Here is a 26,094-nt window from a genome sequence, read left to right on the forward strand (position 1 = left end):
GGCCCTGGTGAGAATGCGGATGTCTTCAGCCAGAAGATTATCGATTGTTTAAGGGCTCTTTCACACGGCCGCTCCGCTTGTCCGCAAATCATCCTATTTTTTTGCGGATGATTTGCGGACATAATGTAAGTCAATGGCGCTGCGGATGTCAGCGGAATACCATCCGCTGACATCCGATTTTCTTCCTTTCAGTTCTGTTCCGTTTTTTGGAACGGAACAGAACCCTATTTTTTCATCCGTTCAAAAAACGGAAAGGAAGGAAAATCGGATGTCAGCGGTATCATCCGCTGACATCCGCAATGCCATAGACTTACATTATGTCCGCATATCATCCGCAAACGGATGGGATGATATGCGGGCATACGGAGCGGATGACACAAATGTCATCCGCTCCGTGAAAAAAAAAAAAAAAAGTCCCGCAGCGGACAAAAGCAGCTGAGCGGCCGTCTGAAAGAGCCCTTTGGGTGAGTGGAAGAGCTGAAGAAAAACTTAAAGTTTCGAAGGATGAACACAAATCCTTCAGAGAAAAGTACTGCCAGGCCTGGAGTAAAAATTGTTTGGCCATGAAGCCTGAGTTACAGGAATTAGAAGAAAAGGTAAATAAACAATCTTTATTATTGGAAAAACTTAAAGACAGAAGTGGAGCGTTTAAAGAAAAATTTGACAATGAGAGGAGATTTGCCAGCCAGACATCAGCAAGCTCCATGGATCAGCAGCCTCAGGTAATTGAGGACCCGGCTCCATCTGCCTCTGCACCTCTCCCCCCCCATGTCAGGGCTGGGAATCACCAGCAGCAACCAGCCAGGGGGTTGAGAGTGAGCATGGAACCCTGACCTTCATTCAGCAGATGGAGTCACCCCTGAGAGCAAACAAGTTTGCCTTTTCTGATGATCCATCAGAAGTCCCTGAGGATGGGCAGAGGAGATACAAACCAGCAAAACCAGTACTGGTGAAGAAATCACAGTACACCAAGCTGCCTTATAACATGTCTGCCCCACCTGCTGTGGTGGATGATGTCCCAGGTAAGAAGGAGCTTTGCAAACAGCTGCCTGTTGGAGTTACTGCTGTGGAAAAACACAGTGCAGACTTGCAGGGAAAACCCCTGACAGAGGTGTCACCAGACCATCAGAGCAATGTGGATGGACCTGCATCAAATACCCCAGGCATGGATTTTGCTGCTCCTGCTGAGACCAGTAGTCCCTCTGCAAGAAAAATGTCTACCAGCTCCAAAGAGTCTGCTTCACCTGATTTTCCCAGTCTTCCATTGCTGATTGACCAGCTGATTTCTGGTGGGGAGGGGATCAGCATGGTGCTGCAATTGGAGTGGAAGCAGCCATGGAAGTCTCCTGTAATGTTTTACCTGTTGCTGTGTTAAACAGCATTTCGTTTCCACAGCTGAAAGCTTTGTTCTAGTGGAAGAGAAGATGACAGCTGAAGCTCTTACCAATGCAGAAGTAACTATGGACTCTGCTGTGAAGACAACACGAATTATGAATGTGTAAGCAAGTATTAAGAATGACAATAATGATAAAGCAATGAATATGGTGGGTGGTGGTGAAGGGGTTAATATTGCTTGGAAAAATAAAAATGGCATTTCTCCCCCTTCTCAGCAGAGGAAGGATCCATCGGTTATACAGATCAATCCCGGATCTGTACAATCATTATCTGCTAGGTGTGTGTCAGATAGTTTAAAACAAACGGATGGATCTTCTGCTGGGAGGAATATAGGAAGCTATGCTTCAGTTTTGGGGAGTCGCACCAGGGTGGGTGGTGGTAATTCTGTTAATAGTCACAATTCAGGGAGGTTGGATGGGGGGCTGGTTAGTGGGTATAGGAGGAGGAATGTGGTACAGTTGAGGTGGGAGAGAACCCCATCAGTAAGGGGGAGGGTGGCTGAGCTGGTTTTGGAAATGAGGTTTAAAGCTTGTGATGTTTTTGCTTTGATTTGCCAGGTGGGAAGTTATGAATTTGATTTCTCTTTTGTGAAACCTGAGGGTTTGGATCTCTTTGGGAGAGATATAAGAGGTGCAAGGTCCTTCAGCAGTGGAGTTGTTTGGTGCCAAAGGTGAGTTCAAGGCAGCCTTTGATAAAATCGGTGACAATCTTGGTGCGTAACAAATCAATACCAAAGGCTGATTTAGTAGTGTGGCTGTTCCGATATGGTGAGGTCTTCACTCCACTGTGGAAGGTCCTTGATGAGCATGGGATGTGGACAGGGGCCTGGACAGTGTCACTAAATTGAGGGTGCTGGGCAATGTAGTTCAGCACCTGCCCTGCTCAGCCTTTCTGGGGAGGGATAGGCTGACCATTTTCTACCAGGGTCAGCCTAAGGTTTGTATTAAATGTGGTGATAAAGGCCACTTTGCATCATCCTGCACCATCAATAAGTGCTCACTGTGCCAGGATTTAGGCCATTTGGCCAGAGAATGCACCCAGATTCGGTGCAATTTGTGCCAGCAGCTGGGTCATTCATATAGCCAGTGCCCAGAGGCACTGCATAACCTGCCAGGATTGGAGACTGAGCTACAGAGGCTTGATAAAGAGGATGAAGCAGCTGAAGCTAGGGAGGAAATTTGGTATTGCCCCTCCTGTGTCTGTTGTGTCAGATTCTGTTTCCTCTGGTGATGTGATCCATGAGTCAGTCCCTCCTGTGGGGGTTCCTACATCTATTGTGCGTAGATCCTCCAGACTAGTGGAAGTTGCTGGGGGGGTGGGTTTAGGGGATCTTCCCTCGGCCTACTCCACCTCCAGCCCCTGTCCCTCAAAAGCGCAATGGTGGCCAAGAGGTTGCAGGAGTGCTGGATGGTGGTGGGGGTGATGGGGTTGAGGGAGGGGTGTCCATTTCCCATGTCTCACCCTCTGTTTAGGAGGATTCAGATGATGAGGGGTGAGAAGGGATTAGGAGGAAGAAGAAGAGGTAGACCAGTAAAGCGGTCATTTCTTCCTTAGTCGGACCCAGGAGGGGTTCCTCTTGGCAACACATTTTCTTTTTTTATCAGGGGATGAGTTGGTATTGGATTTGTCTATTTGTTTATCACCTATGGATGAGGGGGATTCACATAGTCTGAAGAGAGCTGTTTCGGGTGATGAGAGTGTGGAAGAGGTTAAAAAACGACTACCCCAATCCTCCTCCTGATGGCAATCCCGCTCCGACAAAGTTGGCGACCATTAATGTCGCCAGCATTAAATCTGCACAAGCTCCAGATATTGCCTTATTTTTGCTCATTAAGTGTGATGCTGCGATTTTATTTTTGCAAAAGACCAGGCTCAATACTTTGGCCGATGTCCATCTAGCAAAAAGGGAGTGGAGATGCGGTCCCTCCTTTTGGTCTCTTGCGGCTGAGCCTTGCAACGAAAATGCAGTGCTTTTTAAAACCGATATTGTAACATACTGGTGGGTAATTGAGATAGAAATGGAGAGATGCATGGTTCTTGATGTCTCTGTTAGGAGGCAGGACCTGCGACTGATCAATATCTATTACCGCAGTCAAAATGGGACAGGAAAAGCTTCCTCACAAAGATCAATCCTTTCCTTTTTATATCCCAGCAGGTTGTCTTTGGAGGGGACTTTAAAACCATAATTAGGCCTGAAGACAGGAGAGGCTCCATAGACAGGCTGGGTTATGATGCGTTTTTCTTAGAGATATAGTTAGACAAGCAAGCCTGGTAGATGTGCACATTAAGCACTGCCCTGGCAGCACAGGATTCACGTTTCAGAGAGGGAATAGTCAGAGTAGAATAGAGAGGTTTTTTTAAAAGGAGAACTCTGCTTTCTCAGCTCCTGAGTTGAGGGCAGTGGAGTTCTCTGACCACTGTATGCTTTCTGTGACTCTGAATGCCTCAAGTAGGGATGATCGAACTTTTGAAAAGTTCGGTTCGACCAGAACACCCGAACTTCACGAAAGTTCGGCCCGGATTTCAGAACCCCATTGAAATCAATGGGACCCGAACTTCTGTAATCAAAAAACACCATTTTTAAGCCCTAAAACCCAATAAATGCCCCTAAAAAGTGCCTAGGGTTCTGGGTCATGCCCCATTAACTATTAATCACACAAAAAAAAGTTCTTAAAAATTGTCATTTTTGATAAAAAAGCCAATTATTGAAAAATAAAAAAAAAAAAAAAAAAGAGATTTTTTTGATTTTTACTTTGGATTTAGTATCTGGGGGGTCTAAAAAGTGTACATGTGAAGTTTCAGCTCTGTAGCATGTCCAGAACCATAAAAAAAAAGATCGTTTGCATTAGAAAACTTTAAGCACAGGAATATGGCTTCTCTGCTGTAACACCTTGCCGGTTTAATAGAAGGCATTTTTTTGGGTTCTTTGCAGTCAGGAAAAACATCTGAACTTGTGTATAGTAGTACTGTGCACAAGTTCTGATGTTTTGCCTGCCTCCAAAACCCTCCAAAAAATGCCAGCAAAAACACACCTGGGCATTTTTCTTTTTTTTACGCTAGCGTTTTTTTTGGCATTTTTTGGGGTTCTTTTGAGGCAGGCAAAACAACTGAACATGTGTATAGGGGGGATATATAGACATATATGTCTGAATATATACCCCTAGACATATATAGGTGTGATAGTAGCAGAAATAAATGCTTGCGCTAATGAAATCATTTACAGTAATATATTTCTGCTACTATCACACCTATATATGTCTAGGGGTATATATTCAGACATATATGCCTATATATACACCCTATACACATGTTCAGATGTTTTGCCTGCCTCAAAAGAACCCCAAAAAATGCCAAAAAAAACGCTAGCGTCAAAAAAAAAAAATGCCCAGGTGTGTTTTTGCTGGCATTTTTTGGGGAATTTTGGAGGCAGGCAAAACATCAGAACTTGTGCACAGTACCACTATACACAAGTTCAGATGTTTTTCCTGACTGCAAAGAACCCAAAAAAATGCCTGCTATTAAACCGGCAAGGTGTTACAGCAGAGAAGCCATATTCCTGTGCTTAAAGTTTTCTAATACAAACAATCTTTTTTTTTATGGTTCTGGACATGCTACAGAGCTGAAACTTCACATGTACACTTTTTAGACCCCCCCAGATACTAAATCCAAAGTAAAAATCAAAAAAATCTCTTTTTTTTTTTTTTTTTTTTTTTTTAATTTTTAAATAATTGGCTTTTTTATCAAAAATGACAATTTTTAAGAACTTTTTTTGTGTGATTTTGTGTCTGGGGGGTCTAAAAGGTGTACCTGTGAAGTTTCAGCTCTGTAGCATGTCCAGAACCCCAAAAAAAGATCATATAAGTGTAAAAGAGGGGTCCCACCATCCCTGCTCTACTGAAAAATGATATTTTTTCTGGTTCTGGACATGCTACAGAGCTGAAACTTCACATGTACACTTTTTAGACCCCCCAGACACTAAATCCAAAAAAAGTCATGCCTGCCTCCAAAAATGCCCGATAAATGCAAGAAAAAGCGCCGTAGAGAAGCCGTATTCCTGTTCTAATAAAAATTATAAGAAAATGCTAATTTTTGGGGGGTTCTGGACATGCTACAGAGCTGAAACTTCACATGTACACTTTTTAGACCCCCCAGATACTAAATCCAAAGTAAAAATCAAAAAATCTCTTTTTTTTTTTTTTTTTTTTTTTTTAATTTTTCAATAATTGGCTTTTTTTATCAAAAATGACAATTTTTAAGAACTTTTTTTGTGTGATTTTGTGTCTGGGGGGGTCTAAAAGGTGTACCTGTGAAGTTTCAGCTCTGTAGCATGTCCAGAACCAGAAAAAAAAGATTGTTTGTATTAGAAAACTTTAAGCACAGGAATATGGCTTCTCTGCTGTAACACCTTGCCGGTTTAATAGAAGGCATTTTTTTGGGTTCTTTGCAGTCAGGAAAAACATCTGAACTTGTGTATAGTGGTACTGTGCACAAGTTCTGATGTTTTGCCTGCCTCCAAAACCCCCCAAAAAATGCCAGCAAAAACACACCTGGGCATTTTTTTTTTTTGACGCTAGCGTTTTTTTGGCATTTTTTGGGGTTCTTTTGAGGCAGGCAAAACATCTGAACTTGTGTATAGTGGTACTGTGCACAAGTTCTGATGTTTTGCCTGCCTCCAAAACCCCCCAAAAAATGCCAGCAAAAACACACCTGGGCATCTTTTTTTTTTTGACGCTAGCGTTTTTTTGGCATTTTTTGGGGTTCTTTTGAGGCAGGCAAAACATCTGAACATGTGTATAGGGGGTATATATAGGCATATATGTCTGAATATATACCCCTAGACATATATAGGTGTGATAGTAGCAGAAATATATTACTTTAAATGATTTCATTAGCGCAAGCATTTATTTCTGCTACTATCACACCTATATATGTCTAGGGGTATATATTCAGACATATATGTCTATATATACCCCCTATACACATGTTCAGATGTCATGTCTGACATCAAACATGTCCTCAAAAAAGCACTGGCAGTGGCAGCCCCTGCAGCATTAAAAAATGCTTGCTGGTGAGAAGCCACATTCCTGTCCCGAAGCAACACAGAGAAATGATCATTTCTCTATAGCAGTCACCCTGATATGGAAGGGTTTTGTCACCCTGCCATAGCAGTCACTGTCAGTTAACCCTACACTACACTACGGTCACCTTACACTTAACACTTTCCCTACAGAAACTACATTTTTGAAGCTAACTAAAGTGTAAAGGAGCACTCTAACTACACTAGATATCCCTTTCCTCACACTAAAAATAGCTAAATGACACTTTTAAAGTAAAATTAACAGAACTGCTTCCACTCTCTTCCATGTCCAGTATAACAATGCTGGGAATATGGCGGGGGCGATCTTATATACTGGGGGGCGTATTCACTAATGATTGGTCTAGGGACCCCCTAGTCACTCCAATCACATTCCTAGCATTCTCCTGCCCCCTCAATTGGCTTTTGCTAATGGTTCTGGTCCAATCACGGGCTTTTAAAGCCCATTTCCTGAAGCATTGCATTTTGGGCGGTTCTGGTTGCCGAATTCCGAACTTTTTGGGCAAAAAGTTCTAAATTCGGCCGAACCTCGAACACCCAATGTTCGGGCCGAACCGATGGTGGACCCGAACCGTTCGATCATCCCTAGCCTCAAGCATTCAATCCAGGGGAAGGGGTACCTGAAAACTGAATTAGGCTCTCCTGGAAGATAGAGAGAGAAGACAATCCTTTGTGGATTTTTTTCAGGCACAGCTTTCTATTCTGGACTTTTGAAGTAGGACGTCAGAGTGGTGGGAGCTTGTGAAACAAAGGGCAATTGAAAATTTCAAGGCCATAAGTAAGAAGAAGCAGCTTGGTATGTATATTGCCTACCAGCATTTGGAGAGGAAGCTTGATCGTCTTGTCTCATATGGAGGAGATCCAGGGGAGATCTCCGAGGTGAAGCTTCTTCTTAGGAAGTGTCAGTACGACCGGCATGCCTCCTTGGTTCTGGAGAGAGATTATGGGAAATATCACTCGCCTAATCCTTACTAGAACTGTAAGTAAGGCATAGCCATAGTCATAGGCCTGAGAAATAGTACGGGTTCCCTGGTGAAGCCTAGATCAGGGATCCTGGAGATCTTCAGGTCATATTACGCAGACCTTCTGGGAAGAAAGGACCTTAATCGGGACAGGATGGAAAGTTTTCTGGATTCTACTCCAGGATTAGGAAATGGTACATTGCCTTTGATGGATTTGACAGAACCAATTTTAGCAGATGAGGTAGTTCATGCTATAGAGAAGCTGGCTACCAAAAAATCACCTGGACCAGATGGGTTGACAGATGAATTCTACAAGTGTTTTAAGTCCTTTCTGGCTCCCTTTTTGGCAGAGGTTTCTAACAGCTGTCTAGAAGGGAGTTTGCTCCCTCCCTCCATGAGGAAATCTGCTGTGATTCTTCTGTCAAAAGGTAAAGACCTATCAATGATTGAAAACTGGCACCCCATCAGTCTTCTCAATGTTGATAGAAAGATCTTGGCGAAGATTCTTTTTTGGCACTTGTCGTCAGTAGCAGGCTATTCGTTGTCCAATCATCAGCACTGCTTGGTCCAAGGTAGAAGTACTTTTTCAGCAGTTTTAACTGTGCGGGTGGCTTTTGAGCGATTCAAAGCTGCCTCATGGAGAAAGTACTTGCTGCCATTGGATCAGGCGAAGGCTTTTGATTGAGTCAATCATGAATATTTGGTAGATATGGCCTGCAGGGGAGGCTTATAGATTGGCTAAAAACATTCTATAAAGGGGCTGAGAGCTTCCTACTTGTTAAGGGTTGGTTTGAATGGCCTTTTGAGGTTGGCTCTGGTGTGCGCTAGGGGTGTCCTTTGAGCCCCCTGCTATATGCATTCACAATCGACCTCTTCATAAGAAGGCTAGATGGTGGATTGTTGTGCAGGGTGCCTTTGGGCATTGCTAGTGTGCCGCCTTTGAGGGTCATGGCCTGATGTATTTGTTATTATCTCTGGGACGGAGGAGGTGCAGAAGGTGGTCTCTGTGATAGAGCAATACACAAGGGCTTCTGGCTCTAAAGTCAACCATGAAAAGAGTGATGTTTTCTTGATGGGTGAGGAGGGTGAAAGCTTTGAACTTCCGGATGCCTTTTCAGAGCCCCAGCAGGAAATTAAAGTGTTGGGCAACAAATTTCATCCTGGTGACTATGGTCATCAAAATTGGGAAAGCAGGTTGGTGGATGCCCATGCCAAAGTAGCAAGCTTTAAGAGATGGAAAATTTCCTTGAGGGAGAGGGTGACTTGATCAAAACTTACCTGATCCCGTTCTTTTTATATGTCCGCTTTTTCTGTATCTTGCTGGAATCTCCTCATGCAAGGGTGTACAGCTGCTTTTTTCAACTGTTATAGGGAAATAGGCTGAACCTGATTAAACGCAATGTGACTTACCTGTTCAGGCAGGAGGGTGGCCTAGTAATGGTCAACCCAATTGTTTTTTTTTTTTTTCTGCTCTTTTTAAAGTACAATCTTGGTAATATGTTAGCAGAGACCCCACAAGGATGGAAGGGTATTTTTCAATCTTTGTTTAGGCCTTTTCTAGGATGCTATGAAGATGGCGGGTCAGTGAAAAGTCTGAAAATCTCACATGGCAAGCTTCTGGTCTATGTTGCCCTGTGTCTGAAAATACTTTGGCAGTGGCAGGTAACAGTGGAGGATATCAAGTCCCTTCCCAGGAGAAGAGGATTTTGGGCTCTTCTTTCAGTGTGTCACTGGCCTTAAGGGATTGTCAAGGCTCTGTAATGAGGGAGGGGTTGCATTTAATCAATTTGGGAAGAATCCCTTTGAAGTTTAGGGATCAAGCCTGACTCGCTTGCCATGGAAGGTTCTATGTGAGAAGGTACCTGAAGCATTGTCCTGTGGATGATCGGGATTGTCCTAGAGCAGAGTGTGTTGGTAAAGTGGAGTCTATGGACCACTTTTTGCTCCAGTGTCCCTTTAACATAGAGGTGTACAAAATGGTGGGGAGAGTTCTAGGCATCTCCTTTCTTAATCGCAAAAGTTATGCAGAGTGGGTGTACGGGGCATTCCAGACTCACTGAGATTTTGATTTGGATACACTTTTTCTAGTTAGTATATTGTCCATTACTTCACGTGGAATGCTTGGTGCCAGATTACCCTGCGGAAGAAAGTCCTCCCTGTCGAGGTGGTGCTGCACGATATTCTGGGTGAGGTTGGAAAGATTCGGGGTCTTGAGAAGGGCAGGGAAGCTCAGTGGTCTGGATAAGGGCGTGGAGGAATATCAGACCTGCCTTTGGTGAACTGTCCATCTCTGCGTGAGGAGCTCTTTTCTTTTTGAAGAAGGGCTACATGCATAGGGGGGCGGGTTTTGTTTCTTGAACTCACAGGTTTGATGTCTGGTGTAGTGGATGTAGTAAGATTATTTCCCTGGTAATGACATTTTCATGATGAGAGTTTTGCTTTTGCTGTAATGCCATTCTTTGTTTGAGAGTATAATTTGCTATATTTTTTTCCCCTTTTTATGTAAATATGTATATATTTATTTATGTATATTGATTTTATGCTTATTGATTTTAAGACTTCTAATAAATAAAAAATGGGAAGAATGTTCCTTACATTGGTGGTCAGTGGGAAGAATGCTCCCTTCATTGGTGATCAAAGAGAAGAATGTCCCTTACATTGGTGGTCAGTGGGAAGAATGCTCCCTTCATTGGTGATCAAAAAGAAGAATGTCCCTTACATTGGGGGTCAGTGGGAAGAATGCTCCTTACAATTCCCATCAGTAGGAAGAATGCCCCGCCTTACAGATAGCTAAAAATGTAATTAGTGTCAGTGGTTACTTTTCTGAGAGATGGAAATTCCACATTGATCAAAGATCCCCAACCAAATTCTGTGGAAACCTTTTGAGTTCCATAGAACCCTGGTTTAGAAAGGCTGCCTTAGAATTAAAAAAGTAAAAAGAAATGCTTAAAATTATCCTTAAAAATGGGCTTTTCCCTGATGAAGTCCATTGACGAAATGCGTTGGACGGGACCTCCAGGAACACATCATCACACATCATGCATCTAAACCATTTTACAGAACCATTATATGGGTACATCTATCTCTATAAAAAAGCTAAAGTAGAAAAATTGCTCTTTATAATTTATTTAATTATTTTTTTATTATTGTTTAATATATATTTTTTTTTTGTTTCTTTATACATTTAGCTTAGGGTCTGAATATAACAGAGTATTTGTAGGTAGACAGAAGATACATAGCTGCACGCTGGGTGTGGTCACTGAAGAGCTGTGGGTGGCACCACTCATGGCTTTGCTCTGACCACACCTTTGAGGTGATAGTTCAATGCTATTTCAATAAGAGAGACAACATGCTTCCCGATGTATTTACCTAGAGACGCAAGGGTCTGGGAACAAGCTGTACTTTCATTACAGACAATTTAGTTCTTTCATGGGAAGAAGATTTTGGAGCGGTTGCAGACACCAAGACCATTCCGCTCCCGAGATACTACAAATCTCAGCATGTCCTGCAGGGTCAATACATTTTCTTTTGCTGTTGATGGTGGAGAGGTCATAAGCAGAAGGAGATGCTTTCTGGGATTTGGCAGAGTGGTTCAAGATGTTGTCTTCTCGCAGATATACGGAAAACTCCGAGAGCAATTTTCGTCCTCCCAGCCGTCTCCATCAACAAGTTGAGCGCAGTCTTCCCTTTCCTCTACATCGTCATAATAGCTAATATAATTATCAGGCTGTCCAGGCTTCCAGAACCTGCAGGAAACAATAGACAACAGTGACCAGGCCAAAGTACTGACTAGAAATGGTGAATATTTTGGTAAAGAAGGGCCTATAAATGGTAGAATCTTAATTTAGGGATGAGGTTCTGAATTGCGACAGTGAAGGGTTCACATCAAACCCTGTCTGTTCACTCTTTGCAGACCAACTGAACTGTTTGGCCAATTCACCCATACAAATCTCCATCAATAAATGACACTTAGAGTTGGACGAGCAAAAGTTTGTCCCGCTTATCGCCTGTTTGCTCGTTCGGCGAACATCTTAATTTTCTGGGCAACATTTTCCTACTGAGCACTCCACAATGCACTGCACAGTGCATTCTAAGCCCTGATTAGGCAAAGCTTTGCTCAATCAGGGTACAGAAAATAGCTGGTTGTTAAGAAGCAGGGCCGGAAAGCCAGCCGCCGTGTCCTTAACCACGGATTAGTCGTCAGCTATTAATTGGGTTCCTCACTGACAGCTGAATGAAAAAAAAACATTATCGGCAATCGAAAATCTATACCAGACCCTTATCTGAGCATGCAGCCTGGCAGGCCAGGAAAAAAGGGGGGCAGGTGAGCTCCCTCCCTCCTGAACCATACTAGGCCACATGCCTTTTGTACCCCTACTCATTCACAAAGAAAGGGTCTAAAATAAGGAAAAACAGTAGACCGTTTTGACAAGTCCTGTATAAAAAAAAAAAAATGTCCTCCAATGTAGATCCATCGTCAATAATGATGCCCGCCGCCCCCCCCCCTCGGAACCAAAAGAAAAAAAAGCTCTACCCCTGACGAAGGCTAACCTCCAAATGCCTACGTTGTGGGATGACAGCTCCTAAATAGATTAGGGGTCGTTTAGCCTTCATTTCATGCTGTTTATTTCTTAATTTTTTTTTAAATAGCAGAGTGACGGCTTGCAACTGCAAATCAATTTAAATGTGATTTGACTCATTTATTTTTCTTTAGAAATGTTATTATTGCTGCAGCAGGTTCTATACATGCTACAGATGTGCCACTTTACAGGCAGAATAAGGGGACCCCCAGACACTATATTTGAAGGGATTTTTCATTTTTATTGCTTCACTTTAGGCAAAGTTAAAGTCACTGCTCCTTTAAAAATGATTGTTTTTGAAAAAAAAGTTTGCATTGATACATGCCCCCCAGGGTGGTAACCAAGCCCTTTTTATGCCATTTACTTGCATATAAGCCTTCAAATCGGGCACTTTTGATTTTTCATGTTCGTCTCCTATAGACTTCAATAGAGTTCACAGTTCGGGGCTTGCAGGTCGCTAGTGTCATTGGTTGCTAAGATGCAGATAACCGCCCACATCCTAGCAACCACTGTCCTGCTGTCAGCTGGCTTATCTATATACAGCTTTTTACCTCCTAATTTGTTTTAGCGACTGAGAAGAGGTACTACGTATCCCCTATCATTTACAAGAGGCCAGATATCAGATGCCAACCCATGATTTTTAAAAGGGCCTTCCAAATTGCAAAATCCCCCTCACAGACCCCCTCATCCACTGGCCAGGGATGGGCAAAAGTAGCCCTTGTCCGTATCAACATAGACACAAAGTGTTTTGCCCCCCACTAAGATACCTTCCCAAAAATGAGGGCATGTGACTTGGTATGGTTCAATGGGAATGGGGGCACATGCTCATCCCTTCCTTCCTTCTTCTCCTTCCTGGCCAGGCAGACTGCATGCTTGGATAAGGGACTGGTATGGAATTCGGAAGGGACCCCACACTTTTTTTTTATTAAATTCAAAACAGACACTCCAATTGAAAAAAAAATTTAAAATACGGCAAAGGCCCTCCTTCCCCAAAATCCATACCAGACCCTTATCCATAATGAGGGTCAGGTATGGATTTTAGGAGGAAACCCCAGGCAAAACAAAAAGTGTGGGATATCCCCAAACTCTGTACCAGACTCTTTTCCAAGCACGCATCCTGGTTCTCCAAGCATGCATCCTGGCTGGATAGGAGGAGGCAGTGAGAGCGCACTCTCTCTGGCTTAATGCCATTAACTTTGGGGGGATACCTTGTCAGGGGAGACCCCCACTGGCATAGCACCTTATCTCACAATCCCGATCCAGTGGATGTTGGGGTCCCACGGTGTAAATCCATCAGTTGCTAGAATGTGGGGGGTGGTTTGCCTGCACTGCCTCCTTGGTTGCTAGGATGCAGGTGGTCATTTTTTTGTGTGTTTTTTCTTTGAATCCCCCTTATAATTGTTACACAGAGGTTTGAAAATTATGAAGGGTTGCCACTAAATGCCATTTCTCCGATGTTCCCTTGTGTTTGTAAAGAAAACAGCAGGGAAATGTAATTTAGCAGCCTTGTGTTTTGTAAATGTTACTTTTTCCTGTATACATGCATTATCCTACAGGTAAGCAACTTCACAGACATGCTTTACAGCGTCTCCCAGGCATGTTCGAAGACCCTTTTTCTTACACTTTTTGTAAAAATCAGTATTTGTTGCTAGAACATTACTTAGAACCCCAAAACATATATACTCTATATATACATATATACACACTGCTCAAAAAAAATTAAAGGAACACTTTTTAATTAGAGTACAGCATCAAGTCAACTAAACTCCTGGGATATTAATCTGGTCAATTAAGTAGCAGAGGGGGTTGTTAATGCAGAGGGGCAACAATGAGGCAACCTCCAAAACAGGAATGGTTTTACAGGTGGAGGCCACTGACATTTTGTTTCCCTACTCATCTTTTCTGACTGATTTTCACTAGTTTTGCATTTGGCTGGGGTCAGTGTCACTACTGGTAGCATGAGGCCATACCTGGACCCTATAGAGGTTGCACAGGCAGTCCAACTCCTCCAGGATGGCACATCAATACGTCCCATTGCCAGAAGGTTTGCTGTGTCTCCCAGCACAGTCTCAGGAGCATGGAGGAGATTCCAGGAGACAGGCAGTTACTCTAGGAGAGCTGTACAGGGTCATAGAAGGTCCTTAACCCATCAGCAGGACCGGTATCTGCTCCTTTGTGCAAGGAGGAACAGGATGAGCTCTGCCAGAGCCCTACAAAATGACCTCCAGCAGGACACTGGTGTGGATGTCTCTGACCAATCAATCAGAAATGGACTTCATGAGGGTGGCCTGAGGACCGGACATCCTTTAGTGGGCCCTATGCTCACTGCCTGGCACCGAGGCGCTCAATTGGCATTTGCTTTTGAACACCAGAAATTGGCAGGTCCACCACTGGCACCCTGTGCTTTTCACAGATGAGAGCAGGTTCACCCTGAGCACATGTGACAGACGTGAATGGGCCTGGAGAAGCTGTGGAGAACGTTATGCTACCTGTAACATCATTTAGCATGACCGGTTTGGTGGTGGGTCAGTGATGGTCTGGGGAGGCGTATCCATGGAGGCACCCACAGACCTCTACAGGCTAGACAATGATATTCTAACTGCCATTGGGTATCGGGATGAATTCCTTGGACCCATTTTCAGACCCTACGCTGGTACAGTGGTTCCTGGGTTTCTCCTGGTGCACGACAATGCTTGGCCTCATGTGGCTAGAGTATGCAGCCAGTTCCTGGAGGATGAAGGAAATGATACCATTGAATCGCCCTCACGCTCACCTGACCATTCTGAGTTGCTGCAATGAAATTTCAGTAAAATAGACTTGCCTGCTGCATAATTCTTTCATTTTTATTTTTTCGGGTGTCTTTGAATTCAGCCCTCTGTAGGGTGATCATTTTCATTTCCATCAAACAATGTGGCATCCTTTCATTCCTAACAAATTACCCAGTCCATACCAGTATAGATCCTAACACATTACTCAGTCCATACCAGTATAGATCCTAACACATTACTCAGTCCATACCAGTATAGATCCTAACACATTACTCAGTCCATACCAGTATAGATCCTAACACATTACTCAGTCCATACCAGTATAGATCCTAACACATCACCCAGTCCATAACAGTATAGATCCTAACACATTACTCAGTCCATACCAGTATGGATCCTAACACATTACTCAGTCCATACCAGCATAGATCCTAACACATCACCCAGTCCATAACAGTATAGATCCTAACACATTACCCAGTCCATACCAGTATGGATCCTAACACATTACCCAGTCCATACCAGTATAGATCCTAACAGAGTACCCAGTCCATATCAGTATAGATCCTAACACATTACCCAGTCCATAACAGTATAGATCCCAACACATTACCCAGTCTATACCAGTATAGATCCTAACACATTACCCAGTCCATACCAGTATAGATCCTAACACATTACCCAATCCATACCAGTATAGATCCCAACACATTACCCAGTCTATACCAGTATAGATCCTAACATATTACCCAGTCCATACCAGTATAGATCCTAACACATTATCCAGTCTATACCAGTATAGATCCTAACACATTATCCAGTCTATACCAGTATAGATCCCAACACATTACCTAGTCCATACCAGTATAGATCCTAACACATTACCCAGTCCATAACAGTATAGATATCTAGCCTGAGATTTTTCCCCATTGAGTTCTGATGTGTTTTCAGTGTTTCTTTAATTTTATTGAGCAGTATATATATATATATTTTTTTTTTTTACCGAGTCCCTAGAGAATAAAATTGTGGGCTTTGCAACTTTCTACGTCTCACGGTATTTGTGCAGTGTAATAACCTTTTTTTTTTTTTTTTATTTCATGTTTCATGTGTTACATATATTTTGAAGAACAGAATAAAAATCTTGGATGAGATTTGAAAAAGAACATTGATGAAAATGAGAGACCACTTTCAGATCCCTCCCAGTTATTGGTGGGAATCTGCCACCTTGTGCTAATTTCTTTAATTATCTGACAAACCTGATTTAACTGGCAGCCTAACTTTCCAGTTTTCACTGACTTTGCAAGATGGTGAGCCGTTCTAAAGTGAATGACACCCTCCGGCGGCAGGTTGTCCAGTTGAAGGCCAAAGGGATGACCCTTTCAGCCATAGAAAGAGAAGCGTGTCGTTATAAATCTGTGATTTCTAAAATATTGTATCTTTATAAAGTCACAAACTCCTTCAAGTCTTCCAAGAAGGCTGGTTGTCCACCAAAGACAAATGCAAGAAAGGAGGGGATAATGTGGAGAATCTCAAAGGGCAATTGGTTCAGCCCTGCAGCTGCGATTGCTGGCCAGTTTCTTTTTTTTTTTCATTTTATTATTTTCTTTTCTTATTTTTACAGTGTACCTTTTATAAAAAAAAATTCTGACCACTTTTATGGCTGTCACAAGGAATGTAAACATCCCTTGTGACAGTAAGGCTTCATTCACATGTCAGCTTTGCGATCGCAGGCAGAATCACTGCGATTCTGCCTGCGATCCGGAAATCATTGCAAATCGCGGGACACCTGTGCGTTGCCCGTGATTTGCAATAGCACCCCAAACACTGTGCGATGTTGCCGCGATTTGCGCCTGCCGAATCGCGGTAACATCGCGCAAAAAAAAATTGCGGGACACATGACGCCCCGCGATTTGCAATGATTTCCGGATCGCGGGCAGATTCGCGGTGATTCTGCCCGCGATCGCAACGCTGACATGTAAATGAAGCCTAATAGGCAGTGATAGGTGCTCTTTATGGAGGGATTGGGGGTCTAAAAGACACCGAACCCCTCCACTGCATTTCAAAATATTTAAAACACGAAGATCGGTGTTTTTTTTTTTTTTTAAAAAAACTGTAATTTTTTTTTGCGCCGTTGGCTGACGAGTAAGCTGAAAACATAGCTTCCAGCTGTCCCTGATTTAGAAGGACTGTGCCTCATTCAGAACAAAGTCCCTCTGTCCCTCTTTCCTCCTCATTTGATCCTCATTTTGGTCTGATCCATATATTTGAATATAAAATGCACTAAATGACTGCATTTGTAAATTCTAAAAGCCAATATAAAGGAACAGTAGTGGTAAAAAAAAAAAAAGCACTCGTGGGTTTAACCAATTTTTTTTCTTGCACACTTCCCTTTAAGAGGGGCGTGGCTGGCAGGGGGTGTGTCCTGTGCCTACATATGTTTGCTAATAGGTGTTCCTCATTCCCATCTCAGAAAGTTGGGAGGTATACGGAAGTGACGTTGCTTCTGGGTTTCTACATTAGAGACCTGATCAAAGCTGAATCCGGCTTTTGTTTGGGTCTCCGGTCAGCCGGTGGATGTGCCGGCTGGTGGCTCGGGTCTCCTGGTAGGACGGGAGACCCAGGGGGAGGCAGCAAATATCCCCTCTAGATCCTTGTAATAACAGCTGAGCGGCTGATTAGCTGCATTGGTTGTTATTCCTAGAAAGCCGACCGTCGGCTCTAAAAAATGGTTAACGGGGTTATGCCTGCAGCTGCATATCAACCCACTACAACCACTTCAACAAATTGACTTACAAATATGTGATTTTGCTGGAAGTGGTTCATTTATTTGGGTCCGATGGGAAACATTATGTTTGTCATCAAACTGGGGAAAGACTTGTAGCACCCTCCTACGTAGGTGCTAGTGAGAGAGTATAGTTTTGGCTCTGTCTGCCTATCAGAGGAGAAGCAGGGAAATCTATATTGCTTTCTGCTTACCGGAGAGCAGGATCTGTGAGTTAGGTCTGCTCATGGTGCTCAGTGTGTGATTCATCTGGTCTAGGGAGTGTCCCCACTGGTCCAATATGGAGGCATATTGGACAGTGGATGAAATCTGACCAATGGGTACACAGGCTTTGATACAGTCCCAGTGATTGGCACAGACTGATTGTCTCGGTGCATTGTGGGGGTGTGGTATAAAAGCCAGGAGCACATGTGCTGCGGGGTCTTTGGCTGGTGAGCAGACTCCCAGAGGGAGGGTGTCAGCTGCCTTCTCCTCTGTAGCAATGCCATGCGGTCACAGGTAGCTGGCCTGTGTACCAGGAAGGAAGGAGTTGAACCCAGAGGTCCATAAAAGCTGACTAGAGGGGTAGAGACACTGGAGACCCTCGAAAAACAGTATCATGAGTAAAGGGAATCGTGTCTAGGGGCCTGACCTGAGGGCGGCCACCCCGGTATGGGTTAGTCAGAGGACGGATGTCAGCAGTGTGTCAAGTGAAAGGGGGTACTAGGTGTGTATCCCGAAGATCATTCATCCTAACAAATCAATGGTATAGAGACTTAATCTTAGATTTATCTAGTGGCAAGGTGAATTATCAGCCTGGCTTCATCTTCAGACAGGAGTCCTCGTCTATTGTGAATAGTTCAAGCTGGAGTATCTCCCTCTTCCCTTCTCCCATCCCTAATTTAAATAAAACCACAAAAACAACTATATCCCCTAGACCAGTGATGGCGAACCTTGGCACCCCAGATGTTTTGGAACTACATTTCCCATTATGCACATGCACTCCGCAATGTAGTTCCAAAACATCTGGGGTGCCAAGGTTTGCCATCACTGCCCTAGACTGTTCATTGACTGAGCCAGAGTGTAAAGAGTTAATTTGTGCATGCTGCAGTTGCTATCGGTAACCCAGGGGAATCCCAAGGTGAACAATCCAGCAGTCCTCAAGGGGGCAGTGCTACCGACTGAACCCAAAGTGTGTAAAGAAGTCAGTGGAAAAGTGGAGGGGGAAGCCTCGTGTTGGGATGTTTTCTGCAGCAGGAGTTGGGCTTCTTATACAGCTACATGGCAGAATGACTGGGAATGTTTATCAGAACCTTCTTCAGCAAGATGCATTTCCTTCCCTGTGTTCATTGCCCAGTCAGCCAGCAATTCTCATGCACGGCAATGCCCTGCCGTCACACAGCAAAATGGGGGGAAAGCAGTTCACTGAAGAATGAAATGGCCAACCCAGAGTCCTGATCTAAACCCAATAGAAAACCTCTGGAAAATCCTTGGCAACAAAGTTATGGCCAAGATGGGGTTTTTTTTTGATCTCTATAAACTACGACAGTGTGTGTTTGCCTTCGTCCCAAATTAAATTGTATGTTTTTGGTACCTCAAGCCACGAGGAGTGGAACTTTAATGGCAAGTAAACTTTTATACAAGGTATAAACCGTAAAATATTAGAAATGTATTTAGAAAAAGAAAGTATTTACATAAATATACTCAAAAAGTATATGCATTCATTGTGCTGGGTTATAGACCCAGAGTGAATGAGTGAGAAGAGCAGAAAGTATTGTGACATGTGTCATATGGTGACATAGTTTTGGAATATTTATCTCTGTTTTTCCATGCTCGTGGGCTTGGAAGTTTTGTCAGAGAAGATTTCTGGTGCGTATCCTACGCGTTTCTGCTTATAACTAACCTTTATCAAGGATTATACATTTATTGTCACCTTTTCTGTAACAGTAAGAACAGAATAAATTAATTATTTTTATATACCCAGGATTTAACCATTGGCAGGGCTTTTTTTTCAGCGGGAACGCGGGAGAACGCAGTTCCGGCACCTCCAGTACTGAATCTGCTGTATATAATGGCAAGGGGTGCTGGGGTGTGCGGGAGGGTCTACTGATGCTGGCTGCCGGGGTATCTATTGTTGCTGGAGGGTATCTATTTTTGCATTGTGGTCTATTATTGCTGGGGAGGTCTACTGTTGCTGGTTTGCTGAGGGGGGTGGGTGGGCTTATGTTGGGGGGTCAATTGTTGCTGGAAGGGATCTTCTGTTGAGGTGGGGGACCATTGATACCAGCTTCTGAGAGATCTGTTGTTGCTGCTCAAGATCTGTTGTTGCTGGATTGGTATTTTTTTTTTTTTTTCAGGGGTCCATTGTTGCTTGGGGAAATCTATTGTTGCTGGGAAGGGTCTATTGCTGCTGGCTGCAGGAGATCTATTTTACTGCCTTTCTTGTTATCATTGACAAATTCCATACAAATTACTTAGCACCACAAAATGATACTTGGCTCTGTATTCTCTAAAAGGCCTGGAATGGAGAGGTGGATGGGGGGTGTAATCAAGAAATGGTGCTTGGAAATAGGTAGGGGGTAGATACAATAATTGACTCAGAAAGAGGAGTTCCTGCACCTATTTTGTGAGAAAAAAAAGCCCTGACCATTGGTATATCAGGATTATATATATATATATATATATATATATATATATATATATATATATAGTATATATATATATATATATATATATATATATATGTATAGATACATGCATTTTTTGTGTTCAGTCCATGTATGTATGAATGTAAAAATGTATATAAATATATCTATATATATATATATATATATATATATATATATATATATAATCCTGATATACCAATGGTTAAATCCTGGGTATACCAAAATAATTAATTTATTCTATTCTTACTGTTATAGAAGCGGTGACAATAAATGTATAATCCTTGATAAAGGTTAGTTATAAGCCGAAACGCGTAGGGTACGCACCAGGAATCTTTTCTGACAAAACTTCCAAGCCCACGAGCATGGAAAAACAGAGAAAAATATTCCAACACTACGTCACCATATGACACATGTCACAATACTTTCTGCTCTTCTCACTCATTCACTCTGGGCCTATAACCCGGCACAATGAGTGCATATACTTTTTGAGTATATTTATGTAAATACTTTCTTTTTCTAAATACATTTCTAATATTTTAAGGTTTATACCTTGTATAAAAATTTACTTGCCATTAAAGTCCCACTCCTCGTGGCTTGAGGTACCAAAAACATACAGGTTATGGCCAAGAAACCCATTACAGTCACCCAACTGTGGAAGAGACTGGAAGAAAATAACACCAGAGCCGTGTGAGAGACTAGAGATGTCCTGTGGCCAAAGTATGTGCTGAAGTCATTCAAAGCAAGGACCTCTCCCCCACTACCTACTAATTGTTCATTGTTGTAACCTTCAGAAATTTTAGATGTAATCTTTCCCTGTGATACAGTCTCTGTTCTCTCATTTTCTTCATTGCGTTTTCTACAAAATGAAGGTTTTTTTGTTGTTGAAGTGCCTCCTTGGTTATTTGGAAAAACGCGGTCCTATTAGCATGGTATCGCCACAACAAAAATTCCATCAAATGTTCTGCAATGAAGATTACATTATTCCTGAAAAAAATTAAATTGTTCTCTAATTTTCAACTCCAGTCTACATGTATGTGATTTGGCATTTAGTGGTTAAAGGAATTTGGCATTTACAATGTTCACTTTTTAAAAAGCTTTTTGAATCATTTCGGGAGGCGTCCAACAAATCGAACATCACAACTGACATCTGCCCAGAAAATGAAATCCTTCACATTTATGGAGTGTTTATCTGTACAGCTATAAAAGAGGTAATCTAATGTGAGGGGGGGGGGGGGGGGGGGTGACGGTACTCACCGTCACTGGGAGTGAAAGACAGATACTTAATGGTTTGGATTGCTTCAAGCGGGACTGTAATATTTGTCAGCCATGTATCTCAAGAAATATGTGAGGACTTTTATTGTTTGATTCTGAACATGTTCATTGAAAGAGCTAATCACATTGGCTTCTGTTCCATGTCCTTCAATGTCAGAGACAGGCTTTCCCTATTGTTTCTGTATTGAGATAATGTGTATTGTATTTCAGGAGCTCGAGGACGGAATGTCTGCTAGTTAATTGGCTCAGGTTGATTGAGTCATTGCCCTCTGTTAGTTGCTGAGTGGAAATAGTATACTGTTTGTGTTGGTTGTTCTTTAGATATGTTAATTCTATTTCTGTATACAAGTTCATCTGCATATGATAATGTAATCAGGCAACCCCTGATTTACATTAGAACATTAATTCCAGTAGAAGCTAAGTTGTCGGCTAGCTTTGTATGGGGGCGGCTGGAAAAACCTGGTATCTATGTTTATGACAGGGAGGAAGCCGTATACTGACGGAAGCCCACAAGTACAGTGTGGGTTGAGGTTCTGTTACAGGGGGGTCAATATCTTACTTTGGAGTCTTCTCCAAAGGAGTCTTATCCACCCATTTCCAGGATTCACTTTCCTTTCTGAGACCGATCCACGATGTTGATGAGCGTACAAATCCACGTAGGAAATCCTACCGAAAGACAAGAGATGGAAATTGTTACAATGTGACTTCTGATATTTTCTCTTTAACACCCACAGCGCTCCCAATCTCTGCACCACAGGAGCTTACACTTGAATCTCCACATCACAGTGGGTTGGATCCAGGGCTGCTGTAAGAAATTGCGGGGCCCCGTACAGATTACCTGGCAGGGCCCCCCCCCAAGAAAATATTAAAGATATATTTAGCTAAAATTTCAACAAAATCACTATTAGCAGACACAAATATAACATAACTCGCATAATTCCTGCTAAATCTAAAAAAAAAAAACTGTTAAATAAAAAAGAAGATGAGATGAGAAAAATATACAGGCTGGGCAGTTGGAGCTCAGTGATCACAGATACAGAGAGAGAGAAACAAAGTTGCAATTTACAAATAAACTCCTGAGCAGAGATAAGTGCTGGGAGGGGGGCCACACAAGGGAGGGGGATTAGTGAGGGATGACTGTCTCTTTATCAACAGATAAAAGCTGATAGCAGGGAGAGGGACAGATCAGATTCAGGTGCTGGAGGAAGATTTCTGTATTTGTTGTCCATCATTAATCCCCCTCTCTGTCTGGGCCCCCCTGTGTGCTCGGGCCCCCTACAAGAGGGCTGGTGGTCCCCCCCTATCAGCGGCCCTGGTTGGATCACACACCGATCAGCTGATCTAAACACTTCCAGGCAGAAACAGGATTAGGTGCCTCAAACGTTACAGACATTCTGAGCATAGACATGTTTTCCTACAAGTCAATTTTTGGCCAAAAAAATCTGAGATTTGGATTTATATGAATCTCTGACTGGACATACAGTAGTAACAAATGTCAACTAATCCGATCAAAGTTATAACGAAATTAACAAATGCATTTGTTCTATTCTTATGATGTCACATGATGCAATAGAAATTTGGGCCAATGGGGAAATTAATTACATTTTTGAATTCATTTGATAATTCAAGTTTGGATAACGAAGGATCCAAATTTTGTTCTGTTCGTTAACTAGTTACGGACCGCCTGCCGCAGTTTTGAGTCGCTACTCTGACGTAAATCCCGGGGTTATGCCAGCAGATACCTGCTATAACCCCAGTATTTTTTTTACTGGGCAGGCAGTCCTTTTTCATATACAGTGGGTACGGAAGGTATTCAGACCCCCTTAAATTTTTCACTCTTTGTTATATTGCAGCCATTTGCTAAAATCATTTAAGTTCATTCTTCTTCCTCATGAATGTACACATAGCACCCCATACTGACAGAAAAACACAGAATTGTTGACATTGTTGCAGATTTATTAAAAAAGAAAAACTGAAATATCACATGGTCCTAAGTATTCAGACCCTTTGCTGTGACACTCATATATTTAACTCAGGTGCTTTCCATTTCTTCTGATCATCCTTGAGATGGTTCTACACCTTCTTTTGAGTCCAGCTGTGTTTGATTATACTGATTGGACTTGATTAGGAAAGCCACACACCTGTCTATATAAGACCTTCCAGATCACAATGCATGTCAGAGCAAATGAGAATCATGAGGTCAAAGGAACTGCCTGAAGAGCTCAGAGACAGAATTGTGGCAAGGCACAGATCTGGCCAAGGTTACAAAAAGATTTCTGCTGCACTTAAGGTTCCTAAGAGCATAGTGGCCTCCATAATCCTCAAATGGAAGACGTTTGGGACGACCAGAACCCTTCCTAGAGCTGGCCGTCCGGCCAAACTGAGCTATCGGGGGAGAAGAGCCTTGGTGAGAGAGGTAAAGAAGAACCCAAAGATCACTGTGGCTGAGCTCCAGAGATGCAGTCAGGAGATGGGAGAAAGTTGTAGAAAGTCAACCATCACTGCAGCCCTCCACCAGTCGGGGCTTTATGGCAGAGTGGCCCGACGGAAGCCTCTCCTCAGTGTAAGAAACATGAAAGCCCGCATGGAGTTTGCTAAAAAACACCTGAAGGACTCCAAGATGGTGAGAAATAAGATTCTCTGGTCTGATGAGACCAAAATAGAACTTTTTGGCCTTAATTCTAAGCGGTATGTGTGGAGAAAACCAGGCACTGCTCATCACCTGTCCAATACAGTCCCAACAGTGAAGCATGGTGGTGGCAGCATCATGCTGTGGGGGTGTTTTTCAGCTGCAGGGACAGGACGACTGTTTGCAATCGAGGGAAAGATGAATGCGGCCAAGTACAGGGATATCCTGGACAAAAATTTTCTCCAGAGTGCTCTGGACCGCAGACTGGGCCGAAGGTTTACCTTCCAACAAGACAATGACCCTAAGCACACAGCTAAAATAACGAAGGAGTGGCTTCACAACAACTCCGTGACTGTTCTTGAATGGCCCAGCCAGAGCCCTGACTTAAACCCAATTGAGCATCTCTGGAGAGACCTAAAAATGGCTGTCCACCAACGTTTACCATCCAACCTGACAGAACTGGAGAGGATCTGCAAGGAGGAATGGCAGAGGATCCCCAAATCCAGGTGTGAAAGACTTGTTGCATCTTTCCCAAAAAGACTCCTGGCTGTATTAGATCAAAAGGGGGCTTCTACTAAATACTGAGCAAAGGGTCTGAATACTTAGGACCATGTGATATTTCAGTTTTTCTTTTTTAATAAATCTGCAACAATGTCAACAATTCTGTGTTTTTCTGTCAGTATGGGGTGCTATGTGTACATTCATGAGGAAGAAGAATGAACTTAAATGATTTTAGCAAATGGCTGCAATATAACAAAGAGTGAAAAATTTAAGGGGGTCTGAATACCTTCCGTACCCACTGTAAAAGTGGTCTCAGTGGTGGATTCACAGCGGGATCACTGTTATGGGTGGTGAGAGAGGTGCCTTCCTCCCGTCGCTTCCCGGTCAGTTTCCCCGCTTACCAGAGCCGTCGGTCGCGGGGAAAATGATCTGGTCCTTTCCCCTCCTAGTCAGGAAGTCGAGTGAGGGCAAGATGGCCCCTACTCCACTCTATGGGCATGGAGGACCGAAGCCCGGGACCCGAAAAAAAAATTGGCCCTTTAAGGCCCTTGAACCCTGCGCAGGGGAGGGCTGGCAGCCTCTGGCCTGGGGGTCAAGTCCAGTCAAGTGGCCCATTGAACCATGGAATCAGCTCATCATCCATGCCCACCTGGTTTTGGACTGACAGCTGTATACAGTGTCTGGACCCTACATTAATCTAGCCCTGAGTGCGGCCTTTTTACCAGTTTTTACCACTTTTCAGAGTGGCCTGGGGGGTAATTGTCACCTTGCCCCCCTTGCCAGTCCTCCCCTGACCCTACGGACTACGACTGGGATGCCATTAAAACTCATGTGCTTGTAAAGGCAGGCGTTCCAATACTTTTGGTAATATAGTGTATATCGAATACATGACAATCTTCCATAAAAACCGCAACATTTTTAGAATCTACCAATGACGCTATGAAATGAATGCTGAAGAATGAAGATATGAAACTAATTACGAAAACAAATCGGGTCAACACAACGAATGAACAATTGAGCAATGAATGATTGTATTCAAAACAAAACGAACATTTCTGGCATGCACTTGTCTATCTGAGCATTAAAAGAAATCCGTGTAGAGTCCACCCAGACTGATGTACAGAGCTCTACTGTAAAGGAGGACTTTGCATTCGCTCTTCTGCTGGAAATCTGTTAACATCTGCATTTCCTGTCCTTGTCTGCAGGAACATCCTCTAACTTTCATTACCAACTTATTAAAATTTACTTTCAGAGGTACCCTCAATAATTATAAATATTCATTACATTCTCCTTATGTCTCTACTCACCATCTCATCCTGACTATTAATGATCACCAGGTGGGCTTTCTTGTCTTCACAGCTTTTCTTGGCAGCAATCCATGGTTGTATTGGAATGAAACGGTAGTAGCAGCTTGAGCCATGGTGCACCCAGAATGTTTCACACAATGGATCAGCAGAACCTG

At 43.0% G+C, this 26,094-nt stretch overlaps 1 protein-coding gene across 1 annotated transcript in view; it reads right to left on the reverse strand.

Moving 5' to 3' along the window:
* Nucleotides 1–10,896: 10,896 nt before the first annotated feature.
* The window catches only part of LOC309555114 (asialoglycoprotein receptor 1-like), a 44,655-nt gene continuing 29,457 nt past the window's right edge, over nt 10,897–26,094 (reverse strand). Inside the window, exons 7-9 of the mRNA XM_082256947.1 lie at nt 25,940–26,091; nt 22,062–22,168; nt 10,897–11,198 (exon numbers count right to left, since the gene is read on the reverse strand). Coding sequence (XP_082113073.1) covers nt 11,045–11,198; nt 22,062–22,168; nt 25,940–26,091 — 413 coding nt within the window. The 3' untranslated portion in view covers nt 10,897–11,044. The remainder of the gene's footprint in view (nt 11,199–22,061; nt 22,169–25,939; nt 26,092–26,094) is intronic.

The sequence above is a fragment of the Pelophylax lessonae genome (genome assembly GCF_965119305.1).
Source record: "Pelophylax lessonae genome assembly, chromosome: 4".
NCBI lineage: Eukaryota > Metazoa > Chordata > Amphibia > Anura > Ranidae > Pelophylax > Pelophylax lessonae.